At 40.2% G+C, this 21,887-nt stretch overlaps 1 protein-coding gene across 10 annotated transcripts in view; it reads right to left on the reverse strand.

Annotated features, from left to right (window-relative positions):
• The window catches only part of ryr2a (ryanodine receptor 2a (cardiac)), a 239,497-nt gene that overhangs the window by 139,663 nt on the left and 77,947 nt on the right, over positions 1-21,887 (reverse strand). For 8 of the 10 annotated variants that reach the window (XM_031323968.2, XM_031323970.2, XM_031323967.2 and 5 more), the window contains 10 exons: positions 19,073-19,185; positions 17,498-17,597; positions 15,838-15,934; positions 12,689-12,763; positions 10,014-10,170; positions 8,859-9,023; positions 7,086-7,207; positions 2,767-2,950; positions 1,776-1,911; positions 1,187-1,282 (listed from right to left, as the gene is read on the reverse strand). In XM_031323968.2, the coding sequence (XP_031179828.1) occupies positions 1,187-1,282; positions 1,776-1,911; positions 2,767-2,950; positions 7,086-7,207; positions 8,859-9,023; positions 10,014-10,170; positions 12,689-12,763; positions 15,838-15,934; positions 17,498-17,597; positions 19,073-19,185 (1,245 nt within the window). Of the gene's footprint in view, positions 1-1,186; positions 1,283-1,775; positions 1,912-2,766; positions 2,951-7,085; positions 7,208-8,858; positions 9,024-10,013; positions 10,171-12,688; positions 12,764-15,837; positions 15,935-17,497; positions 17,598-19,072; positions 19,186-19,916; positions 20,021-21,887 lie in introns of those variants that run through there. The other 2 variants (XM_035997756.1, XM_031323971.2) reach the window with 2 other exon arrangements.

The raw sequence follows: 21,887 nt of genomic DNA on the forward strand, positions 1-21,887 counted from the left end.
TTTTTTTTAAATATCCAAAGCAATGACCAGAGTTATTTCACCTGTTGTGTTGTGAGAAAACAGAAATGTCACTGTGTGATTCCAACTAGGCCTGTAACAACTATTAAATAATTGTCTAACCGGAAAAAAATTACATAATCGCGGCTATTTTGTATAACTGCATTAAACATTAAAGCATTTTTTAAATGAGATTGGTCACACTATTGTTTAGAGCCATCAAACGCATTTGCAATACCAGCTTAGCGTCACCTAACGGTAACCCTAGCTAACATTAGCTAGCCTATGATACTATGGATTCATACCAGAGGACGCCCCACCCACAGTTGCAAGTACAGTCGGCTTTCGAACGTTAAAAATCCACCAAAGCACCTTTATATGTGTTATAGTAATGTAGTTAGTCCGTCTGTGGTGTTTAATCTACTCTGGTGCTTTGTTTAATTAGTAACGTTACCGTAAATGACGACGCTGTAGCGGACATGGCTGTCATTATTATGCTAACGTAGTTCCACGGGGATTTGAGCTCTTATTTTTCTAATCTGTAAAGAAAGAAAACTTGTTTGCTAACTTCTGCTAAGGTCATATGGGTTATGACTGTTGATGGTAACTGTTGATTTTGTGTAGATGTGCCAAATTGTAATTATATAAGTGATAATTGGTTGGACTGTTTAGCTAAAGCTAGACTAGCGGCAGCTGTCACTTGTTGCCATAGCAACTCCAAACATCCTGGGCTGTAGCCGTCTAAAGCCAAAGAAATTAAACAAGCTCTGTTTTTTGTTTATGATGAATGCTTTGATTTTTATTGACAGAAATAAATGTTCTATTTTCAGTTTTTTGTTCATTTAAGCAAAAAATACAGTGTTTTATGATAATAAACAGGGCTGGTTTACTTTGTAGGCTGTGAACCTTTGTATCTGGGTCACATAACCGTGATATATAACAAAAGATATATCCTGGGATTCATTTCAACTTTAATTTGTTTGATAAAGTAATAAATAAATAAAAAAAATTATTATTATATATTATATATATATATATATATTATTTCACTAAAAGAGGCAATTATTTCTGAGACAATTAATTGTCCAGCAAAATTTGAAATAGTTACAGGCCTAATTCCAACATTATTACTTTATGGTGATCAGTGATCAATTGTATATTGTGACTCTGTAAAGACAAGCTGACCTACCAGATGAGGCCTCCAGTCGCTCCAGTCTGCTAATCAGCCAGTCCAATGAACCAGAAAACTGAGCACAGTTCTTCCTGTTTCCTCGGATCAGTGCAGCTGGGACAAGACAGAAGAGGAGACATGACTTAAGCTTTTATGGGACAGTAAACCACTATACTGTAGACACAACTTCTCTTACTATTTTATTTTAACCTAATCTTTCCATTGAGTCAATTCATCTCTTTGAAGAATATGAATATAAATGAGTGTGTGTGTATGTGTGTGTCTGTGTGTGTGTGTGTGTGTGTGTGTGTGTGTGTGCGTGTGTGTGTGTGTGTTTGTGTGTGTGTATGTATGCGTGTGTGTGTTTGTGTGTGTGTATGTATGCGTGTGTGTGTGTGTGGGTGTGTATGCGTGTATGTGTATGTGTGTGTGTGTGTGTGTGTGTGTGTTTGTGCGTGTGTTTGCATGTGTGTGTGTATGCGTGTGTGTGTGTGTGTGTGTGTGTGTGTGTATGCGTGTGTGTTTGCGTGTGTGTGTGTGTGTGTGTGTGTGTGTGTGTGTGTGTGCGCGTGCGTGCGTGTGTGTGTATGTGTGTGTGTGTGTGTACCCAGTAGTTGGTAGAGGGAGTTGAGGATGGAGCTCCAGGCCTTTCCTGCCTCCCTTCCTACTGCCTCAGCAAAATGAGCTGCACTGCTGTAGACGTGAAGACGATCAATACATTCCAATACCAGGCTGATCATTCCCTACAGACACAGAGGTTGTTGGTTTTAGTGGTTTATTCATCTACATTAAGATAATTAGAATCAAATATAGTGGACAATAAAGATAGACAGTGAATGGCAGTAGGCTTTAGCTGTTAACACTGTAAAGGCACAGCTGCATGTAAAAGAGAGATAGGCTGCTCCACTTGACACATTTGCAGTCTTGAATACTTTGTCAAGGCAACGAAAGACACATAAGTGAACTTCAAATTAGCCCATATTGTTTTCTCTCAAAAAAACTGATTTGACAGAAACTACCGTGCAGATGCTTTTGATTTTACATTGGAGCTATTTTTACAGAAAAAAACCTATGCGAGATGCAGGTTGGCACGTACTACATGTTTATGTCAAGTGTATGCTTGAGGATGTAGCATTGTCACAGTACAATGGAACAACCATTGGCTGACGGTGTCCTCTCATCCATCATGCAAATGTTACATTACAGAACTAGGAGCAAAACAATGGCTAACAAAAAACATTGCTGAGGGACCAATAAATAAAATGATTACACAGCACTGTAAAAAGAAGGGTAAAATTGCAAAGAACTTAAAATTAAACATGTTAATGTGTGATACATTTTAAATGTTGACTAAAATGACTGAAGAACTATACATGGAGGTTATCAACAAAACAGCGGGAAAAAAATGCCATGGGGAAGAAATGATATGGCTTTGAGTTACATCTAACCAGTGACAAAATCATAGGTGAACAGTTAATTGCTTTACCTGAGAAATCAATCTGTAACCACACACACACACACACACACACACACACACACACACACACACACACATACACTCTCTCTCTCTCTCTCTCTCTCTCTCTCTCTCTCTCTACCTCTTCCTGAAAGAGGTTCTGCCGATTCTTCAGAGCTCTCAGTCGGTTCTGCTTGTCTTCATGTTCTAGGTGCTCTCCGGGTGGTTGAAAGTAGCCAATGAGATCCTGCAGACTCAAACTGACCGAATCTATTGGTAGATCAAGAGTGGAGCTCTTTCCCTTTTTCCTTAGTGTGTCCAGACCCCTGCATCATACAGAGTAGAGGACGTCAATCACTGTCTTTACAATGTCTTAAGTTCTCACCGTTACTCTTCTGATCACTTCTGCTGTACTGCTGTGGTTTATACCTGATACAAGCTGCAACTACTGATTGTGATGATGGATACCTTAAATGTTTGTGCATTGGGATTTGCTCTTTTTAGTCAATGTTATGTGTAGTTGGCTGAAATAACATTTTATTTCTGCAGTGTGTATTTGTTCAGAATGACGATGCGTTCAGGCTGCTGGCTCTCACTGTGTTCAGACTGAGTTTGTTGGTTGTGACAAGCTTATGAGGTTGAGCTGATTGTTATGCACACCTTACATCAATTTAAATTGCTTGTATACAGTATAGGCCAAAAGATGGGAGTGGATTTTCCTAAAGAATTTGTTTTTATAATAATATAGATTCAGTATATCTACAATGCATCTTATAAAATATTTTTCAATGAGTAATAATTGCCACTGCAGCTATTAAAGGGATACTTCACCGATTTAGCATTAAGCTTTGTATCAGTAGAAACACGGTAGTATTTTTGAATGAGTATTTCCCTCATGTCCCCCTGAGAGGAGAGATTTTTTGCCCAGAGGCAATGGACTACAGCCAGTAGTAGGAGCTACTTCCGCATGTTTTCAACCCGCCCATAGGGGGTTGGAATGTCGTCTTTACACGTCTCAGCAGAAAACTTTTACAACAATTATGTGCATTCAAACTACCGCACATGTGTACCACCGGGATACATTGGTACAGATCGGACAATATGCAGGAAACTTTATTACAGAAGGAATCTGCGGCGGAGTGGGACAAAGAAAATCTATTGGGAAATTCTGTAGACCACCGGCCCTCGGGGGGCGGGGGAGAGATGAATGTTCGTAATAAGAGGTTGCTGCGGCCCACCATACAGGTTAGTTTGACCAGCGGGCAGCGGTGGCCGGAGTGGGCAGCAGCGGCGGCCGGAGTAGGCAATCGTGGGGGAACGTCCTCAGCGTTGAAATGCGCTGGAGTATAACCTAGCTAGGTGGAAAGCTAACGCTAGCCGGCCACCTGTTCCATCAATCCTGCTTGCAAGTGTCCGCTCATTAGACAACCAAACAGGACTACATCCAACTTCAACGAAACTCCCAACGCGAGTTCAGAGACTGCTGTGTTTTTGTTGTTGTGGAAATATTGCTCTACCGGACTATCCAGCTACCAGGCCTGCTGCTCTGTCGCCGGGTAAGACTCGTGGAGGTGAGCTGTGTTAACACGGACTGCCTGGTGCAGAAATGGGGTGCTTTTATCCAACTAACTGTTAAATGCCGACCATTCTACATTCCACGCAAATTCACGGCTGTGTTTATACTCGGTGTTTACAGCCTACCAAGCGCTAATGCTAGTATGTGTTAGCTGAACTTTACGGAGCCTATAATGTGTGTGCACTAAATGTAGCCTGTTTCGTATGTCGTTTTTATATAATGTTGTTTTTATATATTTGAAATGTGTAACACCACTTGAGCCACGGTGAAACGTTACGTGTATATGGTTGAAATGACAATAAAACACACTTGAGTTGAGTTGAATGCTGCCTCACTGTCTGTCTGTCTGTCTGTCTGTAAACGGTAGGCGTGGCTGGGAGTGGAGTCTAAAGCAGCGAAGCAAGTGCATTCTGGGATTTGGTTTCTTTCATCCATATGAGCCAAAAACACATTTTCTGGCTTATCTCAGCCTAGAAGGCAACAATTTCTATATTTTTTTCACATTTTTACAACATAAGTGACCCAATTTAAAGATATATTCGTCTTTCCAATGGTGAAATATCCCTTTAACTTTGTGTGTTTCTGTTATGTTTTCTCTAGAATTCTTCCTCAGAAGGCACTGTGAGAGTGGAGGCTCACACCTCATATTCCTCTGCAGCTTGCTTAACAAAACACACACACAAACACACATACACACCATCGTTGTACTGGCAGTGAGTGCCAACAGAGTTTAAGATATTATAATGCACAGACATGGGCTCTACCCTGTTAGTTAATTAATTAATTGTTAAGAGCTTTTCATATTGTCTTAGAAAAGAAATGACAAGAGTGACTGCATGTGTCTTCACTCATCTGACTCTAAAGAAAATGTCAGAACATCTGCTCACTAGAAAAATCTTCAATTGGGACATTTTTGCATGAACATCACTGGTAAAATCACTTTTTTGTACGTTGATTTATTCTTTACTTATTACAAAATGTTACAGGGTGATATCTAGGAAACTCAGCAAAAAAAGTCTTCATGTAATAGAAAGAAATGGTACAGTACCTAAATTATGAACCTATCGCCTCATTAAAAAATAATTAGTTTAGGATCTATAAAGGTCATAGATCATGATATAGGTCCATTTCATGTTTTATTGCACATTATATGATGACTTAAAGATTGTACTTTTTAATGTCCTTCATTTGAGGCGAGTTCTTCTGTTTGGATGTTTGTCATTTTTTAAACTTGACTTTTAAGAAGGGAACCTTTTTTGTGACCGATTTTTTTTGTAGAGTTTGCAATGCGTTGTAAGATGCAGAAGTATGTGTGGTCTGATAAGTTATAAGTCCATGGTTGGGCACTTGACATGACATATTTTACAACATTGTACTCCATGGAGACTGCATGGGGCCTGATCAGTATATTGACAAACTGTAATGTTGGTTTGTATTGAGATGTGAATCTCATGTCACATGTCTAGTTTGATGATAGTGCAGCTCAGTGTTGGGAGAGATATTTATTTAGAGGGTTTTGCAGAACTTCTGCTCATAATAAATGCTGCTACTCAAAGCTGAGTATTTACATTAGGGATGTCCCGATCCCGATCACAGTATCGGATCAGAGCCGATTTTGGCATTGTTTTAACTGATCGGGGATCGGCATTTACCCCATTACCTTACTCTGATCATTGACATCCGCTTGTAGTGATGGCTGCCTTTAATCGCACACGCCCTGCTCCACAAACCCACCTCCAGACTGCCTGGATGCCGGCACTTTCAAACCAAGATGGGCGTGGCCACTCACCAGTGTCTGTTCAGAGAGTGTCTCGTAGCCAGCCATTGGCAACAATTTAAAAAGTCCCTTCTTTGTTCTTTCTTAGTCACCCGATTTTTACAAAAGCGGATTACTCCAATTCTCCACACTTCTTCCATGATTCCACCAGGAAACCAGTTTACAGGCTGTTATTCCAAGGAGCCGACATCGGTAAACACATAAGAATATCAATTAAGTGGAAGAGGCGTCACTAAGTTTAGTTTTATTAAAGATTGACTATTAAGCGCAAGAGGCGCCACTAAATGTAGTTTTCGTTGTCCAGGGATGGATGAGGGTCTGCGGGGATCCTAAAGAGAACTGTTTTGGTGTTGAGAGAAAAGACTAATTTGCTGCACTAAGTTAAATGTATTAAGCTGAAGACATATTTTAGTTACTTAGTTGTTTTTGAACAACAAAAAAACGGTGTGCAGCTCTATTATCTCAGCAAATACAAGTATCTGATCGGGACTCGGTATCTGCAGACATTCAATATTTAAAAAATCGGATTGGGACATCCCTAATTTACATGTCTTTTATATGATGATGTTGAATCTACTGTGGTTCATTGCATTAGTATACAGGACACATATACCTGACAGGGCTTACAATTGCAACATACTTGTTGCTAACTCTGCAATATCCTGACGGCAGCAGTATGTTTGCTGCACACAGCGATAGCAGCTGCTTGTTGCTTTACATAAATCAGACAAGGCTACTCTGCAGGATCCTGCAACATTTTCACAGTTCTCTCTTAAAGGGCATTATAAGCAGAATGCAGCATGCTTGCTGGTTCACATACACTGGGTACATAAAGTGCAGTGTATTTACTCTCAATTAAGTTACTATCATTGTCTTGCCCCGTGTTCACTCAAGAGCAGCCAGTATTTCCCCTGAGCTTAATTTTCGCTACCATTTGAAGGAAATTGCAAAAGGTTTGTTTCTTCAGGTACAGTCATGTTGTCGCCACACAACCACTGAGTGAACAGAACTTTGCTAACATACAAGGGGAATTGTGTGTGTGTGTGTGTGTGTGTGTGTGTGTGTGTGTGTGTGTGTGTGTGTGTGTGTGCATGAGTGTGTAATCCACCTGATGAAGAGGTTGAACAAAAACACAGTACTGCGGATGACTCTGGCAGTGCGACTCTCCTCATGCTGTGACCGAGACAGCGTCAGCCCGTCGTCCATGTGACCCTCATGGTGCATGATGGCCTGAAATGAGAAGACCTCTACTCTTAATATCACAATGAATCAATCCAATTACAGCATTTCATAAGACACTGAAATAGTTACTTATGAGACTATTATGTAAAACCTGAGCTGTATTGAGCGAAATCAAAACGTGGGCCAAGAGTATCCTAGGACCACTGTGGTGATGTCAAAGAAGTTTTGGCATGATTAAAAAATTCTACATTTAACAGATGTGGGCTGGTTCACTGTCAGTTCCGTCTTCCTCCCTTAACTTCCTGAAATTAGCTCCATTCAGACGTTTGGGTAAGTGCCATTTCTTTACCATATAGCAGGTATAATAGGTTGTTTATAAAAACACTCCATGCTTCATAGTGACTTACTGCAAGCACAGATGCAGATTAAGTTCACACTCAAAGCTTCATAGTGACTTGTTGCAAGCACTGATGAGTTTACTAAAATGTAGTGCTGGGCACCGAACGTCGATACTTTTATGGCACCAGCCGAAAATACTCCTATCCTATGAGTATCGAAAAATTATTTCTCTTTCGGTGCCAAATTTCGGTCCCAAAAGCGTTTCTGTCCTCTCTGCATATTGACAGAGAGCGGCGCTCCCAAACACACATACACACAGAGGTGCAGACGGAGTAAACCCGAGCAAACTGCAGTTTTGTTGAAGTCACAGTGAGTCACGGCAATGCCGATAAAGTGGTTTCAAGTGTGGTTACAGTTTATCAAAACTTCACGCAGACAGCTGATATTAATGTATAATTAAGAGCCGAAAGCAGTCGCGGTGCTGTTGTTTTACACTTCCTCTGAGACAAGCAGGCACAACGGTGGTTTCTCTGCCCTGGTGACTGACTGACAGGCTGAGGTTGTAGGGCAAGGCAACTCTATTTATACAGCACCTTTCAGCAACAAGGCAATTCAATTACATTCCTTTGCACTTAAGTTAGTTCTCCATTAGTTCAATGTTGACAACAGGGCAGTCACCAAGTTTATTGTTAAAGGTTTGTGTCATTATGCAGTTTGCACTAAAAAGTCTTTGTTCTTTACATTCCTTAGCATTTTAGTTAGTTCAATATTAGCCTGTACACAATGTCATTTGTTTATTTATTTATTATTTATAATATGTTCATGTTGTGGCAAAAAGGTTTCTCTTTTTTTGTTAATTTTTAAAGTTGGGATTGATACCAATCCTGAGCATCTGACTGGCGCACCCCTAACCAAAAGCACAACCAGTGTTATTAATGTTACTTTGAGTGAGCAGTGTTACCAGAATTTTTTAATTTTGATAACTGTTTTGATTCACAATTCACAAATAATTAATAAAGTTTTGTGTTTAATGTATTTTTGTTGATGTTGAAATGGGTTTTAAAACATATGGTATCGAAAAAAGTATCGTTAAGGAACCAGCATCAAAACGGAGGTATCGAAATTGGCACCGGATCGAAAGATTTTGAACGATGCCCAGCCCTACTAAAATGTCAAAGGGTCATAAGCTCTCGTGTTAACGTCTTAACTTCTGCTGCCGTTCCTTGGTATAGCAAGCCAAACGTAGACTGTAGTTAAGAGAAAAGAGTATATATATATATATATATATATATATATATATATATATATATATAATAAAACCATGCAAAAAAGGTGCAGATGGTTTAATGCAGCAAGGTACCGTTCTCTGTACTCCACCCATGCGTGCACACTTGGCATCAACAGTCTGGTATGTGAGCCAGAGGCACGTGTCAACATGTTGGATGTAACACACAGAGTCGCCATACTTGATGTCAGGAACACCCATCCCATCCACCTCCTTCTTCACACCAGGGTCCAATTTTTCCTAAAAGAGAGAGATAGGAGGGAAAAAAAAAAAAAACTGAATCCTGTAATTAATACAGATTAAATGTTGCATGACAGGCACAGGGCTGCTTTAAAGGATCATTTCATGATTTAAGATTCCATCAATCCATCCATCTTCCTCCTCTTACCCGGGGTCGGGTCGCGGGGGCAGCAGCTCCAGCAAGGGACCCCAAACTTCCCTTTCCCGAGCCACATTAGCCAGCTCTGACTGGGGGATCCCGAGGCGTTCCCAGGCCAGGGTGGAGACATTTTCTCTCCACCCAGTCCTGGGTCTTCCCCGAGCCCTCTTCCCAGCTGGACGTGCCTGGAACACCTCCCTAGGGAGGCGCCCAGGGGGCATCCTTACCAGATGGCTCCTTTCGACGCAAAGGAACAGCCTCTCTACTCCGAGCTCCTCACGGATGACTGAGCTTCTCACCCTATCTCTTAGGAAGACGCCAGCCACTCTCCTGAGGAAACCCATTTCAGCCGCTTGTACCCGGGATCTCGTTCTTTCGGTCATGACCAGACCCAAACGGAATTTGTGGATTTTTTTTTACAGTTTTCAGTGGTGATCCAGGATGAAAATCTGCGCTATTTGTTTAAACCTGTTCTCTGTTGTTTTACTGTAATTGTTTCACTCTTATCGCATCATTTAATGTGTTTCCCTTTGTTGTTTCACTCTTTATAGCACTTTGTAAAGTTGTTAATAAAAAAGCTTTGTAAATGAAGTTATTATTGAAGTTATTTTTCATCCATACTGAAAGTCTGAAAGTGAGTAAAATAGGCAGACAATGAGCAGAGATATAAATACATTATGGCCAATCTCCATTCATTATGGTTACAGAAAGAACCATGATGTTTATATTGTAACGCCTTCAAAAATATATGTTTGGTTGAACTTGACATTGTGAAGTATCTTCTTCAATAACAAAGGTATAATGCATCATGGCCTTCACACACAGTGTTGCAGATGTTGTTGACTCTGTACCTTGGATGACCTGAAGCAGAAGGCTGTAGACTTGACATCAGCATGCTCTTTGTCCATCAGCAGAAGAGATTTGTCTTCGATCAGACTCAAATACTTCCCTGTGGTGACATGTCTCAGTCTGAACGGCTGACCCCAGCGGATATGACTCCCACTCCACCTGGACACAAACACAGTCAGACACAATCCTGAATACAAACATATAACCGTAAATATCAGGCAGGGCAGGGTTTAAAGTAGGCGATATAAAAAAATGACATGTATACTGTATGCACTGATACAAGTTACCTTAAAGCTGCACTAATTGATATTAAATCAAATTTAATTTAATTATAAACAGAATGTAAAATATGCTGCAGAAGCTAAATTAGAAGCCTGAACGCTGATGCTCCCTCAATCCACCACACAGTCCCGTGCAGTCAAGTCACATGTTCACAGCACAGATGCAGCAAAGTAGCCAGACTTCAGCTTGTTTTAGCATGTGTGTATGAGTGTGTGAGTGTGTGTGTGTGTGTGTGTGTGTGTGTGTGTGTGTGTGTGTGTGTGTCTGTGTGTGTGAGGCCTGCACAATATTGGAAAAATGCGATATATATTGCAATATGAAAAAAGACTAACTTTTACAAGATGACATAAATAGCTCTATTTGGAAATAATAAATCATTCTCGACTACTCGGGGTGATTTTGTAGGAGACTGCATCTACATAAAAAATAAAAATGAAAAGGAACTTTTCTTATGTGAACCATTCTTTGTTGAACATTAATGCTTTACAAACACCAAAGCAAGTAAGCGCTGTGATTATTCTTCTGAAGTGATTTTGGAGAGGGACATTAGGTAATTAAATACACTGGTTGACTGACATGACACCATTGTGTTCATATAATACTATCAATCCAGGCTAAAGTCAATGATATTAATAATGCATGCTGCTTCCTCTAAATTTCAGGTTGTGGTCGACTAGCGGGCCTGCTTTGTTTGTTTGATAAATTGATTGATTGTGATTGGTGGTTGGCTGTGCATGCAGAGCCTGCATGTCACGCTCTAGCAACAAACTCTGTGTATCCAAGAACACTTAAATCAGTGCAAATTACGTTATATCAGACACAGACTTCTGTTGTAGATTAGTGTTACGTTTCCAGTTTTGCGGCTCCGAACCATAACGTTAGTTAATACAGACGCCTTGTTTCTTTAGGCTAACTACATTAGCTTTAGCCTGGCTGGTAGCAGCTTTCTGCGGTGAAAAATGGCCGGGAGAATAACGTAATAACGTTGCATTAATCAGGTGATTTAGTTCTTCTTTGCAGCGAACATAAAAGACGGACCACTGTAGCTTCACTACCCATGGAAAAGTATGAGCATCACTGTGTCAGCGGCTGCTGCCGCTTCCGGTACTTTTCTACACACGGGCGAGCCTTACTTCCCATAGTCTCACTTTGCCAGACCATCCTCCAAAGAGCGCTGAAGAAGGGGTCTGCCTACCATTCGTGGATGGGAGGAAAACATGCTCTGGTTTATTGGCATTTCTTTAAACCAATCAGAATCGTCATTGGCAGCGCTAAACTCCGCACAGAGCCGCTGCAAAATAGTCATGTGAGAGAAAACTCAGATTGGACAGATAGTCTAGCTAGCTGTCTGGATTTACCCTGCAGAGATCTGAGGAGCAGTTAACCATAGTCCTCAGAAATCCACCAAATTTAAAATTCCAACACAAAGAAAGAGGAAGGAAACGGAAAATACATGAATCCGGCGGAATTTTCTGCAGCACCGGAGCAATCCCGGAAGTGGAATGTGAAGGATATAGACTACACTTCCCATAACAAACCCCGTCGGACTAACGTTACGTCACATACACACGTTGCCCACATGGCCACCTGTCTTTAAGGGGAAGGCTCGGTCGGTAACATTCATGTAAAAGGAGAACGTGAAAGTTTACTTTTCTATCCAGCAGCAAAAAAGTTTTACGTCAACATCGAAACGTCCTGCAACGTGACTATCGCACATGTGCACATCGCAATGTAGACGATGAAACAAAATATCGCGCAGCCCTAGTGTGTGTGTGTGTGTGTGTGTGTGTGTGTGTGTGTGTGTGTGTGTGTGTGTGTGTGTGTGTGTCTCTCGCTCTCTCTCCCTCTACTTGGCTCGATTCCATTTAGGTATGTCAGTTCCAAAACCCTGCCATGCTCCATACATCACACTAAATGTACCTTAATTGGTTAAAATATGGCAATCATTCGGTCAACTTGGGCAACCAAGGAGCTGCTGCCTGGTTACCAACCTGGAAACCATGTCTAAAACGTACTGTCAGGTCCTGATTCTGCTGTTACTTAGCAACTATTGAAACCATTTAAAGGCAATTGACACACACACACACACACACACACTGTGAGTAAAAGTTGTAATATTTTTAACATGTACTCTACCACTCTGCTGCCCACAGTACAGTAAGCGCTATCAATCCATGCTAGACTCTTTACACTGTGAGGAATCCTTAGCAGCTTGACAGAAGACAAAAACCTCATGAGATTCACAAAAATACATCTGTACAAACAGAACTAATCTGGTTGTGTGTATTGTATGTGTGTGGTGATCTGACAGTGTGGAGGTGCATGTCTGCTGGTGTATTTTTGTGAATCCACATGGTTCTTGTATGTATGGACAGTATGTGTATGATGTACTTACACAACCCGCAGCGTCTCCAGCCTCCACAGGGACCTGGCATGACTGGACACTGCTCCCCCCTCATAGTGCACTGTCCTGGGGGTGAAAATAAAACAATCACACCTTCAAACTAATTATATATCCACTCAACACATAACATCGTACAGTACATTCTACAAGTCACCAAATCACCAAAAACATGTATGTTGGGTTAGTGCCCCTGTCACTGCCCCCTGACCAAAAGGCACTGGCAAAAAGAACTGGAGTTGGTCCCTGGGCAACTGCGGCTCCTCTGCTCTCCTATGTATAGGATGGGTTTAATGCAGAGGACAAGTTTCGTTTCTCTCTGTATATTTAGAAATTACAATAAGGGCACCTTTAACTGTTTCCACTGCAAGTGGAATGCAGTTGCATATGACTTAGTACGTCTGGATGTGCTACTACCTGGATGACTCAGTAACAACCCTCAGCAGACAGTCAGGAAGAGAACACAGTCACTCTCATCGGCATTGTTTAACAACATGGCTGTCCCCTTTGGGATCTTAAAACTATAATTATTAATAGTCCTTCCTGTCTCAGTCACAGCAGAGAGCACAGTCTGTAATGAGAGCTGCTACTTTCTCTTCCATGGTAATTTCCTTCAAATAAAAGCTGAATACTGGATGTCTAATGGTCTAAACTCACGGGTGAAGGAGAGCCAAACATGAAGTAGAGGAACAAGCAGAGGACAAAACTTTAAATGCAGAGGTGACTTTAACATTCATTTAGAACTGTATAGTCCTGAGAAACATTCATTTCAGTAAGCGATGCTGAAATATTAACTATAGAAATGGTCTTCCAGCATCCCATCCTGTAATTGAGTGGATGTGAATTAACACTATAGACAAATAAGTGTTGTTTCATAAAGATACTGTATAATAGACGGGACTGAACCCTATCCGTTTGCAAGAAACCCCTGAACTGTTGCTGTCAGTCTTCAGCTGTTTCATTCGCTCATGCTGCATTCTCATCGTGTGGGATTTACCGTAACTACCAGTTTCTGACTTAAATAGGGCTCAATTCAACATCCACGTTGTAATTACGACTGGGAAGCTCTTTTTTTTTTTTCTTTCTGAATGCCTAAAATATCTCAGACTTGGTGACTCATAATATGGAAGTGCCGGGGAAAAAAGTGACCAAAAGACCATTGTTTAATGTAATTTAACCCACATTTAATGCATGCAGTGTTATATGGTCAACACCCTCACGTGACCAACTCGGCGATTACACGTTTTGAATTATCCAAACAGGAATACTAGCAGGTCGTAAACACGACTCTTTCTCATGCCTACTACCTATCCTATATGACGGGAAAGGGACATTAGCATCTCTAAGAGCCAATTTAGTATATGTATTAGTTTACTGTTCAAGCTACTGAACCTCTATTAAGGCAAGGCAGCATTATTTGTATAGCACATTTCAGAAACAGGGCAATTCAAAGTGCTTTTTTTATTAAAAGGAAGTGAATTATACATGAAAGGGGGATTTTATAATGGAAAGCCAGAAGGAGGACGGCAGGAATTAACACAATTAATTCATGAGCTTAAAAGTGGCTATATGCAGTGTTGGGGAATAACAGAATACGTATTCAGAATACAAATTATGAGTAACTGTATTTTGTTACAGTTACAATTTAAATAGTTGGTATTTAAAATACAGTTACATTGTTGAAATCAATGGATTACATGACGATACTTCTGTTTCACAAGTTTATTCACTCTCTAAATAAATTAAGGTAACTCCATGCATTTCCCAGAAGCCACAATATGAAAACGAAAAAATGCGTGATCACTGATAGAGAGATGGAGCCGGAACCGGCCCAACAGAGCCAGGGCAGGAATGGTTTCTATCTTGGAAATTCAAACAGCATTTCACATTAAAGAAAGAACAGGGAGAACGAAATATAACTGTGCAGTGCAACATCCTCTTGCCAGCAACCAACCTCCTTTCAGCGTCCAAATTACTCCTCCAACCTGAAGAAGCATCTCAAAGTAAATTATATTTTTTAATTAGCCAAGGGTAGTCGTCTGCTGTAATTTTACTGGTCACCTTGCTATGTTATAGTTGACGTGTGACTTTACATTCTCCTACGTGCTGATTTACTAGCCCCAGAGCCGTTGAAAGACTGACTAGCCCCGTTTGACATGCTAGCTAACGTTAGCTAAAATTAGCTCGTGGTAGCTTAGACTGCGGTTAGATTTTTGTAGTATGCAGTTGAAAAGTATCCTTCCCAACATTGGCTATATGTAACTTTCAGTTAGTGTTGATTCTAGCGACCCCTTTGGACTAAAGTGGTAGTGTTTTTACCACACTTGCTGTTATCTTTACTGTGCTGTGTTGCCCACTGTAGATTACTGAGTTAGTGTTATAGGGAGGTCAAATAGTTGGGATGAATATTTTGCTCAGACAGAAAATCATTCATTTACAATAAAAGAATAAATTACAGATGCATCGTTGCATTTCCAGTGTTACATACGGTAACTTAGCTTACTCTGGATGTCTCGGGAGCTAAACCTGGTATCACTGTCACTGTGTTGTAGCAACCAACATAGTAATAACTTAGATTAATATAGCGCATTTCATGAAACGCTAAATGAAAGAGGGACGTCATTTAATGTCGGCTACTGACGTACAATCACATTGCGCATTGTAAAGTTATTTTATGAATTAAAATAGACATATTACATACCTGAGGGCCAATTCGGGGATGGTTATGAATCATTTACAATCCCGTAATAAAAATAGCATTCTTTTCACTGATAGTCTTCTTTGCTCTAACAGGTCATTTATGATCATCAGATGAAAAGTTACACAGTTTCAGAAACATTTAAAAGTTACATATAGCCACTTTAAGTAAAGTTTAGTTAGACAAAGAACGTGATGTCGGTCACATATGAATAAAAAAAGAAATGAAGAAAAAGAAATAAGAAAGAAAGAAATAAAAGAAAGAAAATGTTATTAGATAGCTTTATTTTGTAGAACAGCAGTGTTTTAAACTCCCATCTCGATGTCTACACTGAATCCATGCAGGTAAACTACTTCATATAAAACCAGAGGAGATACATTTTGTTAAATAAATGACAATATTGAGCCCATATACCAGTCCAGTTGAAATTATCAGTGCACATTACCTCCTCTGTTCATCCCCATGCTCCCCAGATGGAACAGTTAAACATTCGTCCATGTGACCGTGAAGGAGGCGCAGGACGTCCCCACCTATCAGGAAACCTGCAAAAAAGAGAGCAGAAAGGGAGAAAAGGGGGTATGACATTGGAGAAAGGAAGGGAGTAGGACAGAAAGAACAGATCTCAACACATAAATCATCCTACAGAGGAAAGGACAGTCAGGTTTGCATGAAAGCACCAGAATTAGTACATACGTTACTTTGCCTACTAATTTAAAAACTCTTTTGCACCTTCTGATGAACTTGACTGTGCTGACGTGTGTGTGTGTGTGTGTGTGTGTGTGTGTGTGTGTGTGGGGGGGGGGGGTTCCCCCTCATGTCGCTTAAATTGCCTCCTCGACCCCTCCACTTGCCTCCCTTCCTCGTCTTAGTCCCTCCCACCGAGAAGGCACGGGAGAGACGCGAGGAAATCATGGGAGGAGAGCAAATGTGTTTTAGAGGGATGAGACCTCCTTTCCTCTGAAGCGTTCATGAATTTGTCAGCTGTATGGGCGGAGTTAGCAACTCCTTCAGCTGCAAGGCTTCCGGGAAGGCTGCTCTCTGTTTCCTCGCCTATAGCTCCTCGTTGATTCCGCCTCGATGCTCGCTCCTCGGGGCAGAAATAAGAGCTTTGAGGCTTCACCGATGAGGGATAGAACAACTTCCGGTTCAGCCGAGGAGCTATCAAATAAGGGTTATGAGATGCAGCTATGGTTTCAATGACATGGATTAGCACTTCTGAAACCCACCTGTTCAGATGTATAAAGACCAGGGCCACGTTCAGCCCCAACAAAACGTAGCAACACGTTTTTTTGAACTGAAACGGGGGTGCGTTGAACACCCTGTTGTGTGCGCAAGCGCTCTGCCTTTTCATTACCACGAGTTTACAGACACGTCTCTGCTGATTGGGTAACACCTGGGACACAGCCAATAAACGAGAGACACACCCACCATACGAGAGAAAACATAGCTTAAAGCCCGTTGCACACGTTCCACAACGTTCTGAGGAAACATGTCGTTCAACCAGAAAAAATGTTGCAAAACGGTTCACACCGTTTTGAGATTAAACATGCCCGAGTAGAGCTGACTGCCCAAATGAAGAACACCTGTGTCTTCAAATGATGTCACTAAGCATTTTGGGAATTACAGACTACAACAGACAGCAACCAGAGAAAGTTGCAGACTCCCATTTCAATACAACATATTAAAACTAAACAAACTGGTTTTAACTCTGCAGTGTGTTCACACTGGAAAAGTTACTACATTTAGTATACTTTAAAAACCTAATATTCAGACTTAAAACGCTTAATTTTTTTAGGGTAATGTTGATAGACATATAGCGCTGCTAACCAGATTTTTCACTGTACTGTTAGTTCTAACTTTACATGAAAACACTAGTGGATCAACCGTTACCTTCTGAATATCATTACATGTGTAAACATAGTGCATCCAATGTGTCCAGATTTTTTTTAACACAACTTCACAAGTAAATTTGTGCAAAAATAAGAAGCCACAATAAAAGAATGTACAAAACCAAGAAGGTAAGATAGCAAAAAGCACACAACAAGCAGCAAGCAAGCAAGAAATAAAGAAAGAGAGAGAGAACGATGAAACACAGACAGGTGTACCTTGTGCTACTTCACTGCCAGAACAGATGGGAGCCACACTCCATAGTGTCTGCTGAAAGGCTGCATCTACATGGAGACTGCCATTACCGTAGGACAGATGCTGCAGGGAGAGAGACATAACAGCCACGTGAAAATAAATAAATTACAGACAAACCAGACTGAGATACACACAAACACAGGATGCCCCTCAATCGGAGTCCTAAATTTGGCGATTCAGAAAGGCAGGCCTGGTCACCAGAGAGCGCGCTGTGCTCCCAGTGCATCAGACCATTGATTTGATCTGATATATTCAGTCAGTACGTGGTCAGCAGTGCTTACAGTCTTCCAATGTTTTGCAATCCATACAAAAAGTGATCAAAAGATGGGACAGTCAGGGGAAAAAAGGGAGGAACAGACTCTAGGATATGTAAACAGGCACAAGCAGGCATATGTACAGATACTGTATGCAGCTAAACTGCCTGAAGTCTAGGGCTGGGTAGCGTCAATGATTTTCCGAATCAATTTGATTCCGATTCACAAGGTCCCAAATCAATTTTATTCCCAATTTGATTTTATTCCTTATTCGATATCAATTAGGTTAGGAACATTTCAGTTACAATACCAATTTAGCTTGGATATGAAAGAGATTCTACAACTGTACAAGGTTCCCTCTAACCTGCTGCATTCCTAAAAGTATCAATGTTTACATATGGAACTGACGCCAAAGCAGTTACATTAATGTACTTTTTATTTAACATGAACAGGCAATAAAGTTTAGCTCTACAGACTCTACAGCCAGCGAGTACTGAGTGACATTTCATTCAGATATCTGGAGGTGACAGAGGGACCCCTTTGAAAATGGCCACGCCAGTTTTTCCCTCGCCAATATGTAGCCTAACTTTACTTTAACCTCCTTCCCTATAAGCTAGCATTACATAGTTGGTACCAATGGGTAATTAGATCTTAGGTGATGAATCCATTTTGGTAGTTTAAATGAAATTATTTTTAAACCCAGCCCTAGAGAGGTCTGCTCAGGTTTTAGAGCTAATAACCTTTGCAAATGTAGGCTGCAGGTTATGACATCACGCCTACTCTTGGATTAATGTAACAAAACTGTAGCAATTGTGGCCAATTTTTTAGGGGAACATTAGGACTTTAGATGGTTGCTATAATATCACAATATATCACTTGCAGTTTAGTATATGATTGTGTGGATTGAGACCAATCTAAATCCTGAAGGAAAAGGATGTGTCTAATGATGGATTTGGTCCATAAACCAAAGGTCTACGGAGAGGCACCAATATAGAGGAGGCTCTAATGTAGCTCTGAGTGTGGTATATATGGTGTATATATGTATACTATGATGTTCATCCATTGTTCATCCATAAGTGCATATATGTGTGAATATCCCATTAGCTGCTGTGTATGATTAGTTACCTTAAGCTTTTTTCCTTTACCAAGTTTTATTCATTTTCATTTTATTGTTCATGGTACGACAGTCTTAATAAGGAAGGAATGAAGTTTAAGGAGCGAATAAGGAAGAAACAGAAAAAGAAAAGAGAATGAAGGAAAAAACGAAGAAACAGCAATACTGACCAGATATCTTTCCGAGGAGACGCTGACCAGGATGAGATCATCTCCCACTCTAACCTTCTCACCCTCTGACCGCTGCTTTGATGCGGGGTGGATGGTCCACCAACATGCCTCGCCTACACACACACACACACACACACACACACGACTCAGACTCACGTAGGGACATACAGTCCTGTAATTCTACCTATCACCTCAGCCTGTGTACTACTTTGGTAGTCTACATTTGTGCTGCAGCTGTTCTACTTGTACTCTAATTTGCACCATTTTAACAGAAGCAGGTCAAGAACAAGAACAGGGCAATTGCCCGTGTACTGAACTTTTCAGTGGCTTATTGTTCCGACTTTGTGAAAGTGGAAGCCACAATGGAAAAGCAGCAGGTTAGGAGTCACATTGTGTCTGTTTGACACAGATAGAAATAACCGGACTATTCTGCCCTCCCTAGGTGTAACTGGCTGGCTAGTTTAGATAGCTACGAGTCTTCCCAAAGAACACAGAGCTGATGTAAAGCTGAAGATGTTAATTGACACATCGGAAAAAAAGACTAAAACTAAAAATACAGAAAATGGAGATGTAACAATCTTTAAATATAATCATATAATCACAACATAAAACAATAAAATAATAAAATACACAAGAGCAAACAGTAAAAAAAACAAAAAAAAAAAACAGTCTGCGCAGATTCCATGCAGCTAGCAAAATCACCATGTGTGTGATTAGCATGTTGCTATTTAGCTTTAGCCTTTTAACAATTAGCTGGTTTTTAATTAGGCTATTAGACACGCATTTACATAATTTGGCTAAATAACACACAAAAAAGTACAAAGAAACAAACAAATGAACTTACATGCATGTATTTTCCAAGGTGTAATTAAAAGAAATGGTGATTCAGCATGCTTTCTCATCTGCGGTCTTGCAAGCGCTGAACAAACAGAAAAAACTACAGCAAGCTCAAGGGACAGAACCAAAAGCTATACACAAAACCACCACTAGGTGGCTACAATGTCCACTAGGCAGCACACTGACAGTATAATAACCTCTTATTATACAGCCATGATTATCATACGACAGTGGATTAGGGCCATTTATAAAAAATAAAAAAAAAAGCATTTGAGATCTGAGTTTAAAGAATAATGACTTTAAACTCAGATTTTGGGGATAAAATCATAATTCTGAGTTTAAAAATCTGAGTTTAAAGTCAGAATTCTGAGGTTGTTCTTTTTTTTTAAGTAAAAAAAAATCATAATTCTGACTTTAAACTCAGAACTCAAATACATTTTGTTTTATGCTGTTTTTACAAAAGCAGCCCAGAGTTGCATTCCATAAATGAGGTGGAGATAGTGAAAGCAAAGTGCTGCTTGAAGCCATTTGACAAAGCCAGCTCAGAGATAATGTAAGCAGGCTAACCGGGGTCCAATGGGAGTTAGCTTGATTTGATTGCTGAAGATCTGACATGATTATTTTTATCAGCTCTTTGAAACAATCTTTCTCCAAATGAAAGAGTATTGTGTTCTTTGATGTAATTTAAACAATGATTCATCCCTTGGTAATAAGAGCTCATGGAAAATAGTTTTTTTTCTTATTATTTTCCCCTTAAAGAGCTTTATGGTTGGAAAAAATCCTTGTCTGACAGTATAATATATATATTCTCTATCAGCTTGTTCAAGCTTTTCATTGAAGTTGTATACGCTGAGTGAAATGTCCTCAAAATTAAAATTCAGCTGATATTTAATAGGGATGGGGTCGATATAGCATAGTATCGCAATATGTTCCTTGGCAATCCTCTATCGATACACGGACACCAAGCATCGATCTTTTATTAAATAAATTGCACATGAGAAACTTTTTGGTACTAGAAGAAAAATCAATTGCTATTTCAATCCACTAGATGGTGCAGTTGAATTTTTTTCATCTGGTGAGGTCAGCAGCGGTGACCGTCGGCGTGAAGATACAAGTTTTCCTTTGGGGACATAATTTAAAGTTGGGAAAAAAGGTATATAAATTGCAATAATATCGCAGAATATTGCAATATGTTTAAAATCGCAATATTATTGTATCGTGACATAAGTATGGTGATAATATTGTATGGTGGGGCCTCTGGTGAATCCCAACCCTATTATTTAATATCTTTGGACAAAAACAGCCCACATGCCTTCGACATATATGGGTTATAAAGTTGATATAGCTGATGCTTTAGCAAACAGTAGGGGTGAGGGAAAAATCGATACAGCATAGTATCGCGATATTTTCTGTGGCAATACTGTATCGATCCACAGACGCCAAGTATGGATCTTTTATTATATATGGTTGGTCAGTTTGTCTGCTTGACAATCCCATTTCGCAGCAATAAAATTGAAGTGAGATGAACAAACAGAGAAATGTATCTTTTTAGATCAAACACATATTGACAAAGTTTCCTTTTGGGGACATCATTTGAAATTGGGAAAAATTTGAATTTGGGAAAAAAGGTAATAAATTGCAATATATCGCAGAATATTGCAATATGTTTAAAATCGCAATAATATCGTATTGTGACACAAGTATCGTGATGATATCGTATCGTGAGGCCTCTGGTGATTCCCACCCCTAGCAAACAGTTTATATATTCACACACTTTTACCTTTCTTTTGCTCTTCGCCAAGTGCTGAAACAAATATCTGTCTTTTTTGGCTGCTAAATGCTCCACTATGTTCTATGTTCACCAGATAGTCTCTAACTGTGTCTGCCTGCTGTTTGTTGCAGGGCAGGTAGTGTACAGTGGGTTTCTACAGCGTTTCACTAAAAACAGCAGCCTTTGGTTGATGAGAGTTCTGAGACT

This window comes from Sander lucioperca, chromosome 22, assembly GCF_008315115.2.
Source record: "Sander lucioperca isolate FBNREF2018 chromosome 22, SLUC_FBN_1.2, whole genome shotgun sequence".
In the NCBI taxonomy this organism is placed as follows: domain Eukaryota; kingdom Metazoa; phylum Chordata; class Actinopteri; order Perciformes; family Percidae; genus Sander; species Sander lucioperca.